This window comes from Odontesthes bonariensis, chromosome 1 (assembly GCF_027942865.1).
Source record: "Odontesthes bonariensis isolate fOdoBon6 chromosome 1, fOdoBon6.hap1, whole genome shotgun sequence".
NCBI classification, from domain to species: domain Eukaryota; kingdom Metazoa; phylum Chordata; class Actinopteri; order Atheriniformes; family Atherinopsidae; genus Odontesthes; species Odontesthes bonariensis.
Window position 1 is genome coordinate 9,577,944 of NC_134506.1, and position 21,122 is coordinate 9,599,065.

The 21,122-nt window shown below is 38.5% G+C and overlaps 1 protein-coding gene across 1 annotated transcript in view; it reads right to left on the reverse strand.

The window, feature by feature from the left end:
* LOC142383713 (neural-cadherin-like) overlaps window positions 1-21,122 on the reverse strand; it is a 371,241-nt gene that overhangs the window by 206,396 nt on the left and 143,723 nt on the right. Inside the window, exon 7 of the mRNA XM_075469412.1 lies at window positions 13,771-13,913. Coding sequence (XP_075325527.1) covers window positions 13,771-13,913 — 143 coding nt within the window. The remainder of the gene's footprint in view (window positions 1-13,770; window positions 13,914-21,122) is intronic.

Sequence of the window (21,122 nt, forward strand, 5' to 3'; positions counted from 1 at the left end):
TTATCCAAGCTTTAGTTTCTTTTTGCTTGGGTTGTTCTTGTGTTTCTTGTTGTTTTTTTTTTTTGTCCAGGCAGGATTTCGGTTAAAAAACAGATCCAAACTAATTAATAAGATACAGAAGACTATGCAGCATGATATAATTTTATATTATTTTCAATATTAAGTTTTGTACATGGAATATCAAGGGCTCCAATAATGTTGTCAAAAGGAAAGCTGTTCTAAACCATCTTAAAAAGGAAAATGTACATGTCGCATTTCTCCAAGAAACCCATTTGAATGAAGAGGAGCACAAGAAATATCTCAGGGAATGCGTAGGACAGGTATATTTCAAATCTTATTCTACCGATAAAAGGGGTGCAATTATATTAGTTCATAGATTGTTGCCATTTACAGCAAGAGATGGTTACAAAGATACAGAGGGAAGGATAGCCCTAGTAAAAGGAGAATTATACGGAGAATCAGTACTGCTAGGAAATGTTTATGCTCCTAATGTCTATGACGAGGACTTTTTTGCCTTACTACTCAGTAAAATCGCTGAAATGGTCTCTGCAAATATGATAATTGGAGGCGATTTTAATTGCCATCTTTCCCCCTCTTTGGATAGAGACCCTCCTCACAAAGATCAGTCAAGAGCTGGCAGAGCACTACAAAATTTTCTTGAGATGTTTAACTTGTTAGATGGGTGGAGATACATGAATCCTAATAATAAAAGTTACACATTTTATTTTCCACCTCACCGGTCATTCTCACGAATAGACTATATATTTATATCTGAACACCTAGCCCATTTAACAGAACAATCTGATATTGGATCCATTGTCCTTTCAGACCATGCTCCTGTCACTCTGAAAATGCAGCCTCTTAGGCCAGCAGAGCGATCATTCTCTTGGAAAATTAATGCATCACTGTTTCATGATGATAATTTCATCAAATTCCTGGAAATGCAAACAGACCTGTATCTGGAAGTAAATGACTGCAATGACTCTGACCCAAGACTGGTGTGGGAAGCTTATAAAGCTTACATGTGAGGCATGATTATATCATACTCTAGTAAGAAGAAAAAAAGAGCGCATTCAAGAACAATCACAAATTGAAAAGAGAATCAAAAAATTAGAGAAAGATTTTCAAAGATCCAAATCGGATGGGGTGCTTAAAGAAAGGAGGCAAGACTACTGCTGACTAACTTACTAACAAAGAAGGCTGACTCTGATATTTTGTTTGCTAGACAAAGACTGTTTGAATTTGGAAATAAGCTAAACCAGTTCTTAGCTCATCTTGCAAGAAATTCTCCTCAAAAAACTTTTATTCCTGCAGTATCTGATGAGGATCAAATCTGTCAAAGTAATGATACTAAGATCAATGACTGCTTTCAGAAATTTTATGAAAAGCTGTATACCTCAGAGTTAGACAGCAATACATCTACCAGTAGTAATTTTTTTGACGGTTTACAGATGCCTCAGCTAACAGAAGAACGAGCTAAACTGTTGGATGGATCTAATTAAGAATTAGAAAACGATAAAGCAATCTCCTCACTCCAGTCAGGTAAAAGCCCAGGGGCTGATGGGTTCTGTGTACAGTTCTATAAAAAGATGAAACACAAAATTAATAAATTACTACAACGTGTGTTCAACAAATCTTTTGAAGAGGAGGAACTCCCTAAATCTATGTACTTAGCTCATATCATAGTCATCCCCAAAAAAGGGAAAGACCCAGAACTATGCACCTCCTATTGCCCGATTAGTCTATATGGAATGGATGTTAAAATCCTTTAAAAAATAGTGACTAATCGACTAGAAAGAATGGTGACCGATATAGTTAATGCAGACCAAACAGGATTTATGAGAGGCCGTACCTCATCAAATAACACAAGACGGTTCATTAATATTATTCACTATCTTAATTTCCACCAAACTCCAAGCGCTATAGTAACGATGGATGCCGAGAAAGCATTCCATCGTGTTGAACGAAAATATATGCTTGAGGTGTTGAAAAGATTTGGTTTCCATTCAGATTTTGTCCGATGGGTACGGCTTTTATATAAAATGCCTACTGCCTCAGTTTCAACAAATGGTCTAATTTCTGCCCAATTTCAGTTTAACAGAGGTACAGCTCAAGGGTCACCACTATCACCTCTGCTGTTCTCTTTAGCTATAGAGCCACTAGCAATTGCTGTCCGGCAAAACTCTGACATCAAAGGAACGGTGATAGGAACAACACAGCACAAAATTCTATTGTACGCGGACGATATACTCATGACATTAACAGACCCATCAAACTCAATACCTGGACTATTCAAGTGTGTGAAAGAGTTTGGCCAAATTTCCGGATACAAGGTTAATTTTACAAAATCTGAAATTATGACCCTCGGTTTTTTATATGAATGTGAACCTGACTTTGTAAAACCCTTTCGCTGGGCACCGGATGGTTTCACATATCTTGGGGTTAAAATAACACCTAAAATTAGTCAACTTTATGCTGAAAATGTTAAACCCATGGTAGAACACATTAAAGACAAGATGTTAGGCTGGAAAAAGCTTCCTGTATCCTTTCTTGGCAGAATCAATCTTATTAAGATGATACCCCTTGTTATACTCCAAAAACGTGCAATACGAATTATACATAAGGTAGGATATATTGATCACACAAATACCTTATTTTTGCAGTCTAAGCTGCTAAAATTTTCAGATTTAGTTGACTTCTATAATGCGCAACTTCTATTCAAAGCTTATAAAAGTATATTACCTAGTAATATTCAGAAGATTTTCACACAGAAAGAAAGGGGTTATAATTTGAGGGGGTGTGGTAACTTTTATGTCCGGAAAGTACGAACCACAAGGAAAAGTATGTGTGTGTCTGTATGTGGCGTTAAACTGTGGAATCGACTGGGGTTAGAGTACAAACAGTGTCCAAATATTTATCAATTCAAAACAAAATACAAGGAAATGATTTTGTTACGGTATGGGAATGAAGACAGGGGCGTTTGACTGTTACTTGGTGTTCGCAGGTACCATCATTATTTTTGTTTTGCTTTTTGAGGATAATAATTGGTAAATAATGATGAGTATGGGGTGATGGTGATGATGACCGATGGGGTGATCACGTGTGTATAGTATGTATGTGTGATATATAATAGGTGTAGGTAATGGCTATGTGTTGCAGTAATGTATATGTAACGGAGTTAAGGTGTAGTGTGATTCCACATGCCATAAAACTCAACTCGCACACAAAATAAGTCCTATGGTACTTAAATGCAGCACCCCTGGAGATTAGGGTTGTGCACCCCGGGGTAAACAGCAGTCGGACCTTGCTGTCTCCCTGGTAGGTGCACAAGTTATGAGCTTAACTTTTGTTTTATATTAATTACTTTAATTTTATTACTAAGTTGTTGTTTAAGTTGTATTTTATAAAGCTATAGCTCCCAAACGGTTGAGCACGTTCTTTTCCATAAATGTTGATGGTATTTTTGTCTTTTTCTGTTTATAAAATGGCTAGTGCTGCATGTCGTTAGCTAACCTGGACTTTCGTTCACATTTTCAGATGTGTATACTGTGTGTGTGTGTGAGGAAACCGGGACTGATTGTCTTAATTCTCCACCAGGTATATTCCACTTTATTGACATGTACGTTCATTTTAATACTAAAAAGAGCAGTCGGACCTTGCTGTCTCCCTGATGTGTATACTGTGTGTGTGTGTGAGGAAACCGGGACTGATTGTCTTAATTCTCCACCAGGTATATTCCATTTTATTGACATAAATAAACGGCAAGTTGCCAACCGTGACCGTCTTCTGCTGTAAAAAAAAAACAACGCAAGAGAGAGTAAAAAGCCGCAACATATAGTATAGGTAAACATATGAATACTGTTGTATGTATGTGTGATATATAATAGGTGTATGTTATGGCTATATGTTGCAGTGATGTATATTATATGTAAACTTATGAATACTGTTGATGCAGTTGACTACGGAGTATAGTGGGAATTGAAAACATGTAAACTATTGCGGATTGGATGGTGGTGGGAGTAAATAAGCTTGTCTTCATCCCACTCCTTTTCAAGCTGGTATTCTGTTGTTTAATTTATCATTTGTTGTTTTCTATGCCCAGTGGGCATAAGTGACTGTTATTTATAAATATATATATATATATTTTTTTAATTTATTGTTTAAATTCTGGCTTGAAATAAATAAACAAATACAAAAAAAAACAAATACAAATAATCCTCCCGAAAATAACTTATCCTTTATCTATGCTCTTTATATCCCTGAAGAGAAACAACATTAAAGACAAAAATAAAGCTTTATATGTGCTGGCAGAAAGCCTAAAATTAAATTAGATATTCTACAACTACCAAAAGAACAAGGAGGATGGGGCCTCCCAATATTAGAAACTATACAATCTCAATGCAAGCCAGAATTATCTCAGTATCTCAATACAGTATTTCAGTTACCTTCCAACTGTTGACTAAGTTGCCAAAGTTGTTATGCCTATAATGGAACCTACACTTACATAGCGAGCGTGTCCTGCAATTTTGTTGACACGACGTGAGGCGGCTAGCGGGGATACACCAGGTATGATAAACTTTAGCAGAAGTTTCTCAGGTGGAAATTTGAAAAACCGTCGGAGGGAAAATGAAGTGTGTTGGTGGTAATTTTGAGCTCTTTATCAACACGGCTCTGAACAAAATCAATCCACCAAGCATCCACTTCTCTCACTAGGTACACAATCACTCTAACGTAGTCACATAAATAAGCCACAGTGTGTAACTAAAGTAAGTAAGTGCACATTCTGACTCCTAAAAACATGATATGAAATCTTCAATCCACCACGTATAAATCAGATTCTCTGCGCTGGTCTGTAGCCCCTTTGAAATTTGAAACTTTTCCCTTTACAAAATCCATCTAGGTCATCGTCTTTTTATTTTTCTCTGAGTTAGCAGCACGAGCGCTGCAAATTCTGACATCAAGCGATGATGGAAACAGGTTAGACAGCTAGTTATCTGTCAGATACACATCTAGTTGTCACTGTTAGCCACTTTGAGACGATTACAATGTACTGCCACTACTACTAAGCCTGTGCTACAACCCAGCTCAGCCAGAAAATGGAAAGGACTGTCAAACTAGATGTTGCTGGTTAGAAAGTAATGAAATGTATTATTTGGTTTAAAAATTAAAGTGTACAACAACAAAAGCAAAACTGCAACTGAAAATCAGGGCCTGTGAGTGTTGACCAAACAAAGAAACCAAACAAAGTAGCTCAATCTAATCTAAAAACAACAGGACTGCGCTACCTACCCAAACATACAGTACGTACAGTAATAAACATTTCTGTTCCTAATAAGCCTAAAAAAAAAGATGTATGCATGCTTCAACATTAACTAAACCTGTCCCCTTTCTTAAGTTTCCATGGAGTGCCTCAGTACAAACACATTAAACCTTCAGACAAAGCACCATGGCTGTGTCAACAGAAAATACCCAGTCACACCGCTTACACCCTCATGAATGTGAGCATTACAGTTACAACCAATATGAGATACATATTTTATGATAGTGCCAAATTAGATACTGCTTATGTGCTACAACAACAACTCCAAACATGGGAACAAACAAGAAGCATGGTAAGCTGCTCACTTTTATTCACTGCTGCTCCAAATTAAAGGTGGATAAAAGCATCTTCAGCTACCTGCAGCTGACTTTATATGATGAGAATGAGAACTGTCGGCAATGTAAGAGGTGAAGTCTCAGGCAGCTCACAGCAGCAGCTGATCTTGAGGGAATACCGGCTAGAGCACGACATTATGGCTGCTTTAGTACTAATTGAGATGTACTAAAGGTAATGAAGGTAATCATTATGCTTTTCATGATATTCACCAATGTTTGTTTTATGCTATTAACTAGTAGTGAGGTTTTTTTTCTTCCTTTGTGCACTTCACATTTAATGAAACAATAAATTATTGAACTCAATAAAGTTCCTCCTAGTGTCCATCAATTATACAACAGACTAAATGCCTCTCTCTCCCCAATCCCAAAGACATCAAGATATTGTCCTTTTTTACAAAATAATAGAGTTTTGTGGAATAAAATTGCAATTATACATTTGTAATTAACAATTAACATTTGTAATTATTTTTTCAGCATAGAAAGTTGATGAAAACTTTGACAACTTAACAGGAAGCTTAGTTACACAAAGATCATAGACTTGCTCATTCTGGTCAATATTATGTTCATGATTATTTAACACAATTACTCAGTGACTTTGAAAAAAAGCATAAGGGGACTGTACTGTCCCCCATCCTCTTCACTATGTTCACCGCAGACTTCTGCTACAACTCTGGATTGTGTCACATCCAGAAGTTTGCAGATGACACAGCCATCATGGGGTGTATCAGAGACGACGGGGAGGAGGAGTACAGGAGCTTGGTGAGGAACTTTGTTGTCTGGTGCCACATGAACAATCTGCAGCTCAACGACTCAAAGACTACGGGAGGGACAGACCCAGTCCTAGACCAGTTCTGTTGGAACGGAGGACGTGGATGTTGTGAAAACCTAAAAATATCTTGGGCTGTGGCTGGACTGGACGAGCAAAACGAGGCAACTATACAAGAAGGCCCAGAGTGGGATGTACTTCCTGAGGAGGTTGAGATCTTTCAGTATCTGCAAGAAGCTCTTGGGGATTTTTTACCAGTCTGTGGTGGCCAGCGTCCTGTCCTACGCTGTGGTGTGCTGGGGAGGGAGCACCTCAAAGATAGACTTCTCCAGGCTGGAGAAGCTGATCAGGCGGGCCGGCTCCGTGGTTGGCACGAAGCTGGACCCTCTGGCGACAGTGGCAGAGAGGAGAATAATGCACAAACTCCTGGCTAGACTGGACAAGGCCAGCCACCTTCTGCACACTGTCATCAGAGGCCAGAGAAGCCTGTTCAGCGTCATTATTAGCATCATTATTATCATTAGTATTATTATTATTACTATTACTAGTATACTACTATTATATTATATTATATTATATTATATTATATTATATTATATTATATTATATTATATTATATTATTATCATTATTATTATCATCCTTATACAGGTGCTGGTGTTGGGTGTTTTAAACTTTTGTCTCTTCTGTACATTTCTGTATGTAACAGTGCTGAGCATGAGTGAGATGGAGATTTCAATTTCCCTGGGGGAACCTTCAAAAGGGATTAATAAAGTCGTCTATCGTCTATTAAAATGTAATGCTTTCATTTTTGTTGCTTTTTTAAAAGTAGAATTGCCTTTTAACATCAGATTCTCTTGAACTTTAAAAAGGATAAAATACAACTGTGAAGCACCCACAATTTTTTTATGCAGAAGTGCGTAGGTGAAGGATTAAAACGACTTGTGCAGCTTGGACTATGGAATGTTTGTGATCGTAAAGCCTGTTTTGCTAACTTGAAGAAGTCTGTGGTTGTTGACAGGAGGACCTGGGCTACTGTTGCACCTCTTGAGACCTACACTGAAGCAGTGGGGAGTAACTTTCTACAATCAAGGGACCAAATGTACACTTATGTAAAGCTGAACTGAACACCCACACTGACAGGCAGAGCCAGTCTGGGCTTTAGTAGTAAACTGACAACTGTGAACAGGTTGTGTTATATCTATCAGAGAAGACAAAATGGGAGCATTATTGTGAGATAGAATGCAGCACAATAATCTTTGTATGCTTATCATCTTGTTTTTATGATTAAAATTAACATTCAATCAATCACTGAGCCTGATCCATAAAAAAATCTGCCAACAACTTTTTCAACATTTATCATTTTTTTGCCAGGACAGAGTCATACTCCAGTTAACACTGAGTTTCAATCACAAAAATGACAACTCTCTGGCACTGATAGCAACCAGCAATCATAAATAACCTACAGTACTGAAAACGTGTGATGCTGTATCATTGTCTTGAGCCCTAGATTGTTTTCTTTCTAGATGTTGCTTTTGTGCTGCTGAGTGTAGAGCATTGTTTTATTAGATCTCTGCTTAGAAAAGTCCCTGACTTGGAAAGATTTGTTGGCGATAGATGTAAACCTTTTAATGTTACGTAAATCAGTGACATCATCTGTTGTCAAGGCAGCCTTTAATGACACATAATGAAACCTTAAGTAATTAAGTGAAACCTTCTGCCAATCCAGGCAGAACTGTGCAATCATAGAGAGTCATCTCAGCTGATTTAGCCAGTGGTGAGCAGTTGTGACACCTTGACTGTGCCGCCTGCAGCTCTTGGTCCTATGAGGCTTTATTGTCATGTGACAAAGTGACGCTCTTCAGCATCGGCAAGACTTGGACAAGACTTCATGCATTGCTTCAGGACCAGCATGCATCATGTCAAGTTAGTACTACACAGTGCCACAAAAAGACGAATGCACTGTGCAGGTTAGCACCGTCACCTCACAGCAAGAGGGTTCCTGGTGTGCATCCTGGTTGGGCCTTTCTGTGTGGAGTTTGCATGTTCTCCCCATGTATGTGGGGGTTCTCTCCAGGTTTTCTCTGGCTTCCTCCCACCATCCAAACACATGCATTTTTATTTTATTGGTGATTCTAAATTGACCCTAGGAGTGTGCGTGAGCATGCATAGTTTGTCTCGTTTGTCTCTGTGTGGCCCTGTGATGGCCTGGCAACCTGTTGGCTCCAGCATCCCCATGATCCTGAATCAGATTAAGCGGGTATAGAAAATGAATGGGTGGATAGTATTATTGGTAGTAGTAGTACTGCTGTGGTAAAACACTGGTAATAGCTCTGACAGATGCAGAATAAAGTGGGGGGCAGCTATGGTGTTTAACAGAAGTAGTCAGAGAATGATCTAGATACCCAAGAGTTGTATGAGAAAGTTTGAGATCAAAATTAGAACTCATGCCAAAGATTCACTCAAAGCGTAAGCTCTAGTCCACCTTTTTCTCTCCATCCACCCACACTGCTCCAACAGTGCTTCAGAGTGCAATCATGCCTAATGAATTAAGACAGAGGGCCAGATAAATGTGACCAGTTCTGTAAAGGCTGCTGGCAGGCATTGACACAGGCTATGGCCTAGCCCACTGTGTTACATGTGTAGGGAGAACTGGAGGCACCCTGTAGTCTGATACCTGCTTTACTCAGCCTCTCGTAGGCATAACCATCTAATAGAGCCTAAAAGCCTTAGATGAGAGCGACACATGTTGGATAAGTGGTTGAAAATGGGACATGGAAATGGTTTCCATGGACAAGAACAAAGCGTTCAGAATGTGTCTGTTCTGATATATGAGATACATGTCCCCTCGGTATGGATTAGGGCAATGTGTGTATTTTTTATCTGTTTTCCTACAGAACTGAACATGTATACATTAAATGCATGTTCAGTTCTGTAGGTTTATGCCCATGTTTATGGTTGGTGTGTGTAGGGATGTGCATGCACGACTTCTAACATCAACATATTATCTTTAGAATCCTCTGTGTGACATTGTGTCACTAGCTGTTTCTATGCTGTTGTGTACGTGTCAACATTTGCACAAGCCATTTTTTTGGTTTCTATGTATAAATGTTGAGTATTTGGTAATGTGTAAGATAAAAATCTGTGAAATTTTATTTACATGAATATGTCATTGTTTCATTAAAGTACAGTGAATGTGACACTGTACATTTTTGTCTGTAAGGGAGAAGGGGGTGGTAAGTGTTGCCTCTAACGAGGCCAACACATATCATATCCCTTATTGGAGGATGGAGAAGATGTTTCCTCAGGGGTCAGTGGGCAGCAGTCACTTGATATGAAGGCAGCCAGAGGGGAAGACGTAGAAATATAAACCAAATGATGGGTGAGAGACAGAGTGGGGTAGGGGTAAGAGGAGATGGGCACAGGAAGCACTTTCTCCTGTCCCTCCCAAAAAATATTGTAAAATGGATCAAAGCAATCAAAAGGGAACAGTTAAGAGAAGGGGTGAACAAAATTAGCTATAGAAGGAGGGGGAAGTGGAAAAGCATCCAAGAATAAAAGAGAATATCAGTATTTGCTTAAGGGGAACAAGAGAAAACACTTCATAACATAATGAAAACAAGACAATGGTTATCTTTGGGTTTTCAATGAAGACAAACTCATCTACCCTGTCCCTTTCAAAGGAATCCTTTTTTCCAAAATGTCCTTAAAAAACTTGAATGATAAAAGTGTTTTTATTGGCAGCAGCAAAATATTTTAACTGTCAGTAAATACTTGCCCTGATCCAACAGAGTGTTCCTTTTTGTATTTATGGGTTTTAATAGGAACAGCGTGATCATCATATCGACTGGCCTGCTTAGATTCTAATGGGTGCCTTAAATCTTAGGGACACACACTGTATTCTGGGGTGAGTTACAGGCAAATTAACATGAGGACAGGGGCCAGCCAGGCTGCTCTTGCCAGGAGGGAAGAAAACAATCACTTGAATGATTGTTGGACATTTAGGATGTGCAGGGAGATGGGGACCCAGCAACAAAAGAGGAGCAGAGGCAATAAACGATTTTCATCAGTAGCAGTGGGTAGATAGGTTGGAGAGGGAGGGTGGAATCCAATGTGCTCACCTTCCATTATAAGACTCATAAAATGACCAAATGACCAAATATTGGGCTGTTTGAAACAAGATATTGGATACATATTACATGTATTATGGTGTCACACATTGGCTCACGCGTTTTAGTGCAGACTAGTGGTATAAATGCCTATTTTGTACATTTGTATCCGTGTGTGTCTCGATGTTTGTAGTTTGATTTAATGTAAATACATTGCTATAAAATGTTTGTTTGAACAATATCAGATTTTCTGCTATATCGCAGTACTTTTCAGCTAATTTGATACTTTTATACTGTATTTTACAATGACAAAAGGCATGATTACATTGCAAGCTTCTGGATGTCTTCATTGACAGTTGCTGTGCAGGTTCTTGTCTTTTCTGTTAAATGTGGAGTGCACGGTGTATCACGATCAACACAGTAACACACCTACATAAGGTTTTCCTTCCCTGTGCTTGCGACAACGAGGGGCAATGCTAGAGACTTTCTTCCACAGAAAGAGCTCGATTTTGCCTTTGGTTCTGAAAATCCATGTGTCTTGTAACAAAAGTGATACGCCAGCAATAATGTGAAGCAGCAAGGTTTTACTCACACTTCTATTCATGTAATGATTTGTTGGTTGTGTGTATTAAAACGGGAAACTTGGTGTCATGTATTTCTGTGTATGTGTTGTGTGCATGTGTGTCTGTGAAAGAGATGTGCTGCTCAATCTACTGCTCCACAGTAAAATGAGATTTTAAAATTCTGAAAAAATCTTGAAATGAAACACTGACATTTCGCATAATAGCAACCTCTTGACATGTAACATAAAAGACAAGGACATTTTATTCATGGGCCATACTTAGTACAGAATCATTGCTCAAGAAGGCAATTTATTTTACTGACAAATACCCATCATTAGGTTTGGGTCCCGAGACTTGGTGCTTCTGTGGCACTTCAAATTAAAAGTTAACCATTTATGACCAATAATGGACAAATATTCTTCGGTGGGACCAAACTCAAGTAAATGTACTTTATTTATACAGCCCTTTAAAGACAATCCTTACGGTGTACCAAAGTGCTTTACAGCAGGTAATAAATAAAGAGAAGAATAAGTAAAAACAATAAAACAGTGAAAGCAATAAAATACAACAAAATCGAAAAAGATAAAATAAGATAAAAGTGTCATCATACTACTGGGTATTAAAAGCAATCCTAAATAAGTAGGTTTTTAGCCTAGATTTGAAGAGGCCCAGGTCAGAAATAAGACACAGCTCAACGGGGAGCTTATTCCAGAGCCTGGGGGCAGCGATGGAAAAGGCTCGGTCACCCCAGTGTTTGTATTCTGACCTGGGCACTTCCAGCAAAAAATTGATTTGTTGACCTCAGAGCTCTACCAGGATTGCGGACTGTTAAAAGCTCAGATAAATATGATAGGGCGAGGCCGTTAAGAGCTTTAAAAACAAACATTAAAAGTTTAAAATCAATTCTATAAAGGACAGGAAGCCAATGTAGGGAGTTAAGAACAGGAGTGATGTGCACATGTCTGTTGGTGTTTGGTTAAAAGACGGGCAGCAGCGTTTTGCAAGTTGAAGGCGACTGAGAGAAGACTGGGAGACGCCAACATAAAGTGCATTGCAATAGTCTAACCTTGAACTTATTAGGGCATGGATGGCTTTCTCAAGGTCATGACGACTTAAAAACATTTTAACTTTGGCCAGGAGACGCAACTGGAAAAAACTAGTCCTGACGACATTGTTAATTTGTTTGTCCAACCTCAGATGACTGTCAAAGGTCACTCCCAGATTTCTGATAGTTGAACTAAGCTTTGAAGACAAGGTGCCAAAGCCAGCTGTCACAGTATCCCCAAATACAATGCATTCAGTTTTGTCATCATTTAAATGAAGAAAATTTTGGGCCAGCCACTGCTTAATATCAGCAATACAATTAAACAAAGAACATTGTGCACTGTTACTATTTGGCTTCAATGGTAGATAAATTTGTAAATCGTCTGCATAACAGTGGAAAAAAAGGTTGTACCTGGCTATAATTGACCCAATTGGTCGCATGTACAATGAGAAGAGGATAGGGCCAACAATAGATCCTTGAGGGACTCCACAGGAGGGAGGAGCACTGGAAGAGTAAAGGTCACCAACCATAACGGAAAAGGTTCTACTTGACAAGTAAGACGCAAACCACTTCGATGCAGTGCCGTAGATGCCAACATAATTACTTAGACGTGACAGGAGGACTGCATGGTACACCGTGTCAAAGGCTGCTGTGAGATCAAGCAGAACTAAGACAACAGGGCACTTGGCATCCACAGACAGAGCAATATCGTTGTGTACCTTTAACAGTGCAGACTCAGTGGTGTGATGAGACCTGAACCCAGATTGGAATTTCTCAAAAACAGAATTATCCTCAAGAAATGACTGTAATTATATAAAAACAACCTTTTCTAAAACCTTAGAAAGAAAGGGCAGATTGGAAGACTGGAATAATTGAAAAATTGGAAAAGTAGAGCAAATCAATATGTGGCAAAGCGAGGCTGCAGTCATCTGATAGCCAATGGAATTTAGTTACACCTGTAAGTCTTCTCTGCTGACTAAACTCTCACTATGAGCTGACAGTGAATGTCATTGCTGATGAAGCGAGCAAATGTGCCTTGAAGATTTGATTAATTGAATTTGTAAAAGTCGTTGTATTACCCTATAATGTGAGACACAGGTTCAGAGGGAGTTGCATGGTACAAAGGGGTCAAACACATAGGAAACTGCCACCAGACAGAGCCACAGACACAAAGGGATACACACTGTGCCATTAACCCAGCTTCCTATTTCATCAGTTTTTGGCACTGCTGCTCCTGCCTCAGAGGAAGTTGAGATGTGAGACCATAAAGCTCAGAGGGTAATCTGTAACAGAGACAGTGTGGAAACACTCTTCACACTGTGTCTGATATTCTAATATCTTCATGATATAACATGTCAGGATTTAAATATATTTAACTATTCTTTGAGTCACTGAGTTATTGTTCTCTGTAGAACAGTGGCTTTTTTTTATTGATATTTTGTGTGCAAGCTCTTCAAAGTGTCCACATGTCTCAATACGTTCAACTGGGGGAATGTGAAAATCTGAGGAAAAACAATTCAAACTGTGACATTTGAACTAAGTTGATTGAGAACCAATATTCAAACATAAGGAACAAGAGTGAGGGACAGAGTGAGTCTGGGAAAGTTTGCAGGGAAAAAAAATCATGTCTTACCTTTTTGGTTGTCAATCACAAAGTTGCCTTCCTCATTTCCTGTGGCGATCTTATAGGTGATCCCATCCCCATCAGGGTCTTTTGCTAGTACTGTCGCAACAAGCGTGTTGGGACCTGCATCCTCTGAGACGAAAGTCCGATATCTGATAAGACACACGCAAACAACACAGTCAACACCTTATCAATGCTTCTCTGCTGTAGGGCTCATTACGTCATTTGTCCAAATCCAAAGTGAAAAAGGCTGCAGCAGCAAAGTGGTGAGTAGTTCAGAGAAATCTATTTCAATTCTGGTAGTAATCATAAAGCTCAGAAGAAAACAGAGTGCAGTACTTCTGTTCTCCCCATACAACCACATCCTACCTTCAATCATGTTGGGAATATACCTGCAATATTACAAGTTTTTTAGTGGCAGATTGAGAACATGTAGAGGAGAAGTGGTGGTGCAAACTAACTTTATATTTCTTGCCATAAAAAAAAAAAACATTGGTGGAGTGAATTCTCAAGTATACAAGCATGCCACAAATTAGGCTAACTTATTCCCTTGCCTTCAGCTGTATTTTTCATTATCTCCCACAAACATAGTTGAATTCAGTTTCTTATTAAAAAATCCCACCACAGTTTTATCTTGGTCTCCTAGTGTAACACTTTGAACTTCAGCTTTGAACTCTCCTCCGACTTTAGTACTTAGTACTTTTAGGACTTAAGAGGCTGCCCTTTCTACCTTGCTGACATGAAACTGATGCATCACATTCTTGGCCAGTGCTTCAGCTGTCATTTTGGAAAAGGCTGATTTAATCACATATTAGATTCTAGCTCAATATGAAGGAAGTTCCTAGACTATAGGACATAAACATTGTAACTTAATGCAATATGACTACAGACCTTGAAAAGAGGGCCTTCTAATTCATAACTAATTTAATACAAAATGTGGCCAATAAAAGATGATGAGTCTGACACAAATATTCAAAGAGAATTGAAATTTTCAAGACAGATTATAGGGTTGACGGTTTATTGAATCCTGATTATAACTATAGTGCCATGGATAAAGAAAAGTCACATTTCGTTAACTGTCCATTAAGCAAAAGGCTGCACAAACTGAGTTCAAGCAAAGCTGTTATGACAGTTCCATAAACAGAATCAAAACTCAAAGCAAAAACTGACGTGTAGCACTCAGAAGCTTATGGGATTCTCTATCTCAAGAAAGAAAGAGAAATATTACATCCAGCCAAAACATGTGGTTTAGTTTAGGGAGGAAGATCTTGAAATTGTCGGCTCGAGACGGCACCCATGGAAGATCCACTTACATGCAGGCATTTCAAGACCGGCTGCCACAACACAGCACACTGAAGTTTGCATTACAACACACACAGTGATGTTATCAAAAGGGTATCTTTAGAATTAGAATAACTGTTCAATTGATATTCAAATAAAGGTATATTCAACCTTTAAGAAGCTGTTGGTATTTTCTACCCTAAACAAATGCTTTATCCAATCAGAGACAGTGGACTCCACGACCTACCACCTTTGCCTCTCAATCATCCACAGATACCCTAAAGGTAACACGAGTTTAAAGATTTGCTGTCATTTGCCAATGACTCATTGCCTGCCCTATTGAGCATGTGGATGCACAATGCATATCTAGTAATTCCAATGGCTTGTGTTAAAAATATATCTGCCCATCACTTTGGACATGAGGACAATTCATTTTTCAGTGAAAACAAGGTACTCTCCCCAAGAGCTGCATGTTGATCATTTAGATTGTATGGAACAATCTTCCATCAAAAAGTGTTGGACTTAGATGATCACATTTGATCAATGTTTCTAGAAATTTCAGTTTTTGAGTAATTTCATATCAAAGTATGTAAACTGTATGTAAACACTTCTCTATTTATTATCAGTCAGGTAAAGGATATTGTTGTTCCTTTTTTTTTCTTGCTTTTTTTTCTAATTATGTTGTTTCTCTAAGAGTACATTGGGCTCATTGATCAAACAGGTTCCAATTGTGAAAGCTATTTGATGATGAGATAGTTGCTTGTATTTAATTCACCTGAAAGCCAGAATGACCTATGGTCTTCTCATGTATTTCTGACAGCATTTTGATGGTAAAATTAATCATGCTTTCCGTGCAACCGAATGTTTGTGTGATTCTTTCACACAGACTACAAAGCCTGCACTTTAACTATATTTCGGTATATATGGTATACATAGATTAATCATTTAAGATTTTAATGGATTTGCTTTCAATTAGGTTTATGGTTAAAGTAGGCCAGAGACTATGCTGGCCTGTCTCTACAGCAGATTGGACTTTTTGAAACTTCCAAAAATAATGATATCAATTTAACTAGTTAATTATTTTTTTATGATACTAAGAAAAAACCTTGATTAAATGATTTTGTTTTAAGATCACAGTATAAACATACATTTTTCACCTCCTGTAAATTCTCCAAATAATTTTATATCAAAGCAAAAAAACGAGTTTGTTCATTTCAACCTGATGCACCAAATGGTTTAGAGCACCAAACCTCCCTCATTTGAAAAAAACACGAAAGGCACTTAAAAAAAATACATCTGTCAGTCAATTTCACAAGTTACCTTCAGATCAAAACAGCGCTTTAAGGTGACAATCCTCTATCCTAGTAAAGCAATGTTAATTCAGTAGTCCAAGTAAACGGGTATATTGAGCTGTTTAATTATACCACACATTTATCTTCAGATCTTGATTAATGATTTGAATTAAACAGCACTGAATATACACAAGCCATAAGGGTCCAGTGCATACTGTATATACTACAGAGAAGACAGCATATTGAGCATGAAAATAACAAGAGAAAAATGTGTAACCTTGGTTTTACCCATCTTCAACCAATATTTTCCTGTAATGCTGTTGTGTACTGCATGAAGGACTCCCAACGGGAGTGTTTGTAAGAGAGGGGGGAGGAATCAGCATGAATCACAAGGCATCTTCTCTATCAAATTAGCTCCGGCTCTTGTAGCATTTTTTGCTCTGGATTCTTGGAACCTGCTGTGATATCAAGCAAACCAGCCCACATATCAACAACTTTAAAGTGGAAACCAAGCTAATATGCATCATCATCCCAGAGTGTCCTTGGGTCAAAATGCTCCTGGCAAAATTGTGTGCATGACGCTGTAAATTTCATATTGATGGAAAAAGGGTGATAAATTAACCAAAAGCTCGTCAGTCACAGGCAAAACAGGTGTATTATGAAAATAAATAAATAAATAAATGAATGAATAGATGGGACTCTACCATAAGACCAACTTGGCTGCTATCAATTGAAAATTATTTCACCTACATAGCAACCCACTAATTACGCTTTAGCCTTTCTTGTTTCACCTTTTGTTTAAATTTGTTTTCATTGCATAAATCCAGGGTGAAAAATAGATTCTGGTCAGATTCTGGAGGCTAATGCCTAAGCTCACTTGTGGAAAATTATTCCCAAAATGTAATCATTAAATTCAGTTTGCTTACCCAGACAACACTAAGATGGAGAATGGAAAAAAGTGTTAGAAAACAGTATACTTGTTAGTCTCTGTGTAGGCAACTGCTGCTGACTGGTTTTGCTTATTTGATAAAATCCACACTGATTTCCTATCAGTCAGTATTACAACAGCATGTATAAAATATCCATATGCATAGATAGCCAGAACTGATATCCATCCCATCAATATTGTTCCAATAATACTTACATAACAAGATTAAATTGAACATGCTATAAATAAAAATAACAATATTAATTTATTAGTTTGCAGTTTTTGTATTTTTTTAATCTTTTCTAAATGACAGACATATGTGAAATTAGGGCCATGTGTTTCTGTGAGGTATCCTCTGCGAAGTTTACCTGGGTGCTATTTTACATATACCTGCCTCTTACTTTAAATCAGTAGAGGAATGTCTATGAAGAAAATAGAAAAGTAGAGAGATAGAATGAAAACATGATCCCATAAGAGAAGCCACAGACTAGTGAAACAGAAAAAAAAGGCTACCTGTGTGACCTTTCTGTCAGAAACAAAAATTATAATTTGCGGAACAGCCTTTCTGTAAGTCAGTTCAATGGCCATGAGCAACTGCCATGTATACTTGCACGGTAATTCTTAACATAAGATTAAGAGACAAGATGATGTACTATGTTACAGACAACAAATCTGTGGCTCTTTAAATAGTTAGAATCAGAAACAGTTTTATTGCCAAGTAGACTTACACATACAATGTCACGCCATGGGACTTTAAGTTTTGTGTTTTAGTTTCATGTTTTAGGTCCAGGTTTTGATTTTCAGTTCATGTTTAGTTTTTCAGTCTTGCCATTGGTTTTCCCCTTCACTCTGTTAATTAGTTAATTCCCCTCACCTGTCTGTCATTGTCTCCAATCACTCCCAGCCCTCTATTTAGTCTCCTGTCTCCCCTGTCTTGTCGCCGGATCTTTGTCTGTCACCTGCCCTTCATGCCATGCCACGCCACAACCTGTTCTGACCAGAGCTAAGTATTTATTTATTCCATGCCATGAAAGCCTTTTGTTTGTTTTTCCCAGTTATGTTTTCTGAATCCGGCTCAGCCGCGCTTTTAGTTTGAACTTTTGTTATTGTTATTTTTGCCTTAAATAAACCAACCTTTCTTCTTAAGTCCGCATCCGTGTCCTTCCCTAAACCCCACCCTGACATACAAGGCATTTGTTGTGCTGTGCTGGTGCTTTGTTTTCTGAAAAATCAAATAAAAAACATTAGATAAGAAAAGTAGGTAAAAGTGGAAGTGAAACAATGGAATAAATATGTACAGGTATTGTGTAGACAGTCCTTGGAGGAGATGGTACACATCAATGTAATGTGCAGAGGGTGGTGGGGGTGGGAGATCAGTGTCAGTGGGGGTCTCTGGTCTCGTTTATGAGGCCAGCTGCAGAGGGGAAGAAACTGTTCTTATGGCGTGAGGTTTTGGTCTTGATGGACAGCAGCCTCCTGCCAGAGGGGAATGGATCGAAGAGTTTGTGTCCGGAATGGGAGGGGTCAGCTGCAATCTTGCCTGCACGCCTCAGGGTCCTGGAGGAGTACAGAGACTTGGGAGGTTGGAGCCAATCACCTTCTCAGCAGAGTGAATGATACGCTGCAGGCTGTCCTTGTCCCTGGGCCGTGGCAGCAGCGTACCAGACGCTGATGGAGGAGGTGAGGATGGTCTCGATGGCAGAGGAGAAGTGCACCATCATCGCCTTCGGCAGGTTGAATTTCTTCAACTGCCTCAGGACGTACATCCTCCGCTGGGCTTTTTTGATGAGGGAGCTGATGTTCAACTCCCACTTCAGGTCCTGGGTGATGATGGAGCCCAGGAAGTGGAAGGACTCCACAATGTTCACTGGGGATTCACACAGGGTGTTGGGGGCAGGTGGGGTTGCGCTCCTTCTAAAATCCACAACCATCTCCACTGTCTTGACAGTGTTGAGCAGTAGGTTGTTCTCCCTGCTCCAGGTCTCCAGATGATCAGTCTACCACCTGTATGCGGACTCGTCCCCAGTTAGTTACCAAAATTGTTGGCTCTCAAGGGTCTTATGAAGTATAATCGTAAAATATTCTTTATTCAATGAAAAAGAGAGTCAACAGACAATGCTACTCTGACATTCTGGAAATCTTTCCTATGGACAATCAAAGCAATGTTTGACAATGAACAAAATTGTCTTTATGTTCATTGTTAAGGATATAAAATCATTCAATTTTTTTGCTCAATCCCCACCCTGTGGCACGAGGGAGGATCAGTGTTTTTTGGAAGTGTTTTGATGCAAGCAAAGTTGATGATCTGGAAACAGTTCAATTTGCAGTGTTGTCATCTAACTTTAACCGGGCGCAGCTTCACCAACATTACCAGCAAGACCTCAAGCACATCTCTAGTACTTAGGAAAAATAAGAGAAAGATTACTTATGTCAGTCACGTCATGGCCTCTTTAGTCACCCAACGTCGACCCAAAAAGTAAACTTTGTTGGAATTTACTTGACAGAAGGGTGAAACCATGAAGTAAACAAATGTAGAACTGCATGCCTTCAAACTACAAAGGCAGAGTTCAAAGGAATCTGGAGAATCAAAGATGTCTGTAATCACTGAACTTTAAGTTTACTTGCTATGTAACCTCCAGAATTCTTACATTTCTTTTTCGTACAGTATCGCAAGGCAATAAAATTTCCTTAAGCCAAATGTCATATTCAACTTTCAGAGGGTACTGTGCGTGGGTACAATTAAAAGTGGAGGTACTGTTTTATATATCTTTAACATATTAATAGGTTTTTAAAAAAAGGAACACATGAAGTTGATGTTGTTGTTACTCAGCTCATTATTTGGCATGTTATTTGAAATAATTCTCTGATGCAGTCATAAGCAATTATATATTTGCAGTAATAAGCAGCTTATATTTGATTAGTATGGGTGGCCAAAGGTGACGTTAGTGATGACAGTTTAGTGAGTGCATCTTTTTTGGAGTGATTTTGTAGAAGTGCATTCTGAAAATTGCTCATCTTTCCTCTTTTGGCAATAAACAGTCTTCCTACCACCACCACCACACCTTTACCCAGGTGCACCAAATATTAGAACTATGAAAAGCCTGCAGGATTGTGGAGACTATTGTGTATAATGAGACGTATTTAGGAGGGGGAAAAAAAGCCCAAAACAATTGAGCATATACAAAGAGCCATAAATCTCAAGTCAATATGTGGAGGACATGTTGTTTGATTTGTTATTAGATTCACAAACGTATATCTGAAAAAATTTAAGACAATAGGCTGAGAACTATGTTTTTACTGAATTGTGCAGTTGTACGGAAAAACAGTTTATTATTGATTTTCATTTCAGGATTTGTTTGTCGAGTCTAAAATCACATTTTAACAACAAAGTGGGATTGAGTGTATAAGGTGAGCATAAGCATTACCGACCTCCTAATGCTGCAACACTATGATATCAACTACATTCAGTTCAATTCAATAATACTTTATTGATCCCTAAAGGTAAATTATATTGCTGCCGTATAAATTATTATTCAGGACAGGCTATTGTTATGAATAAATAATAGATTGGCAGAGAAAGGGGTGTGGTAGAAATCTTCCGTAATCCCCATGAATGGGTTGGGGTGTTGTTTTTGTAGCTTACCATCAAAATGATCTGATGATTACACACACAACGCTGGCAGGTAACACAGCAGAACTTTCTTTGTAGACAACATGAACAGGAACAATTCGATCTGAGATGCTGAGACACTCCTTTTCACTGAAATGTCCAGAATTACACCATGTGTTGTTAACATACACTAAAATCCCTCTACTTTACAGGTATTGGTCTATCTGCAGTCTCTGTGTGCCCAAACAGT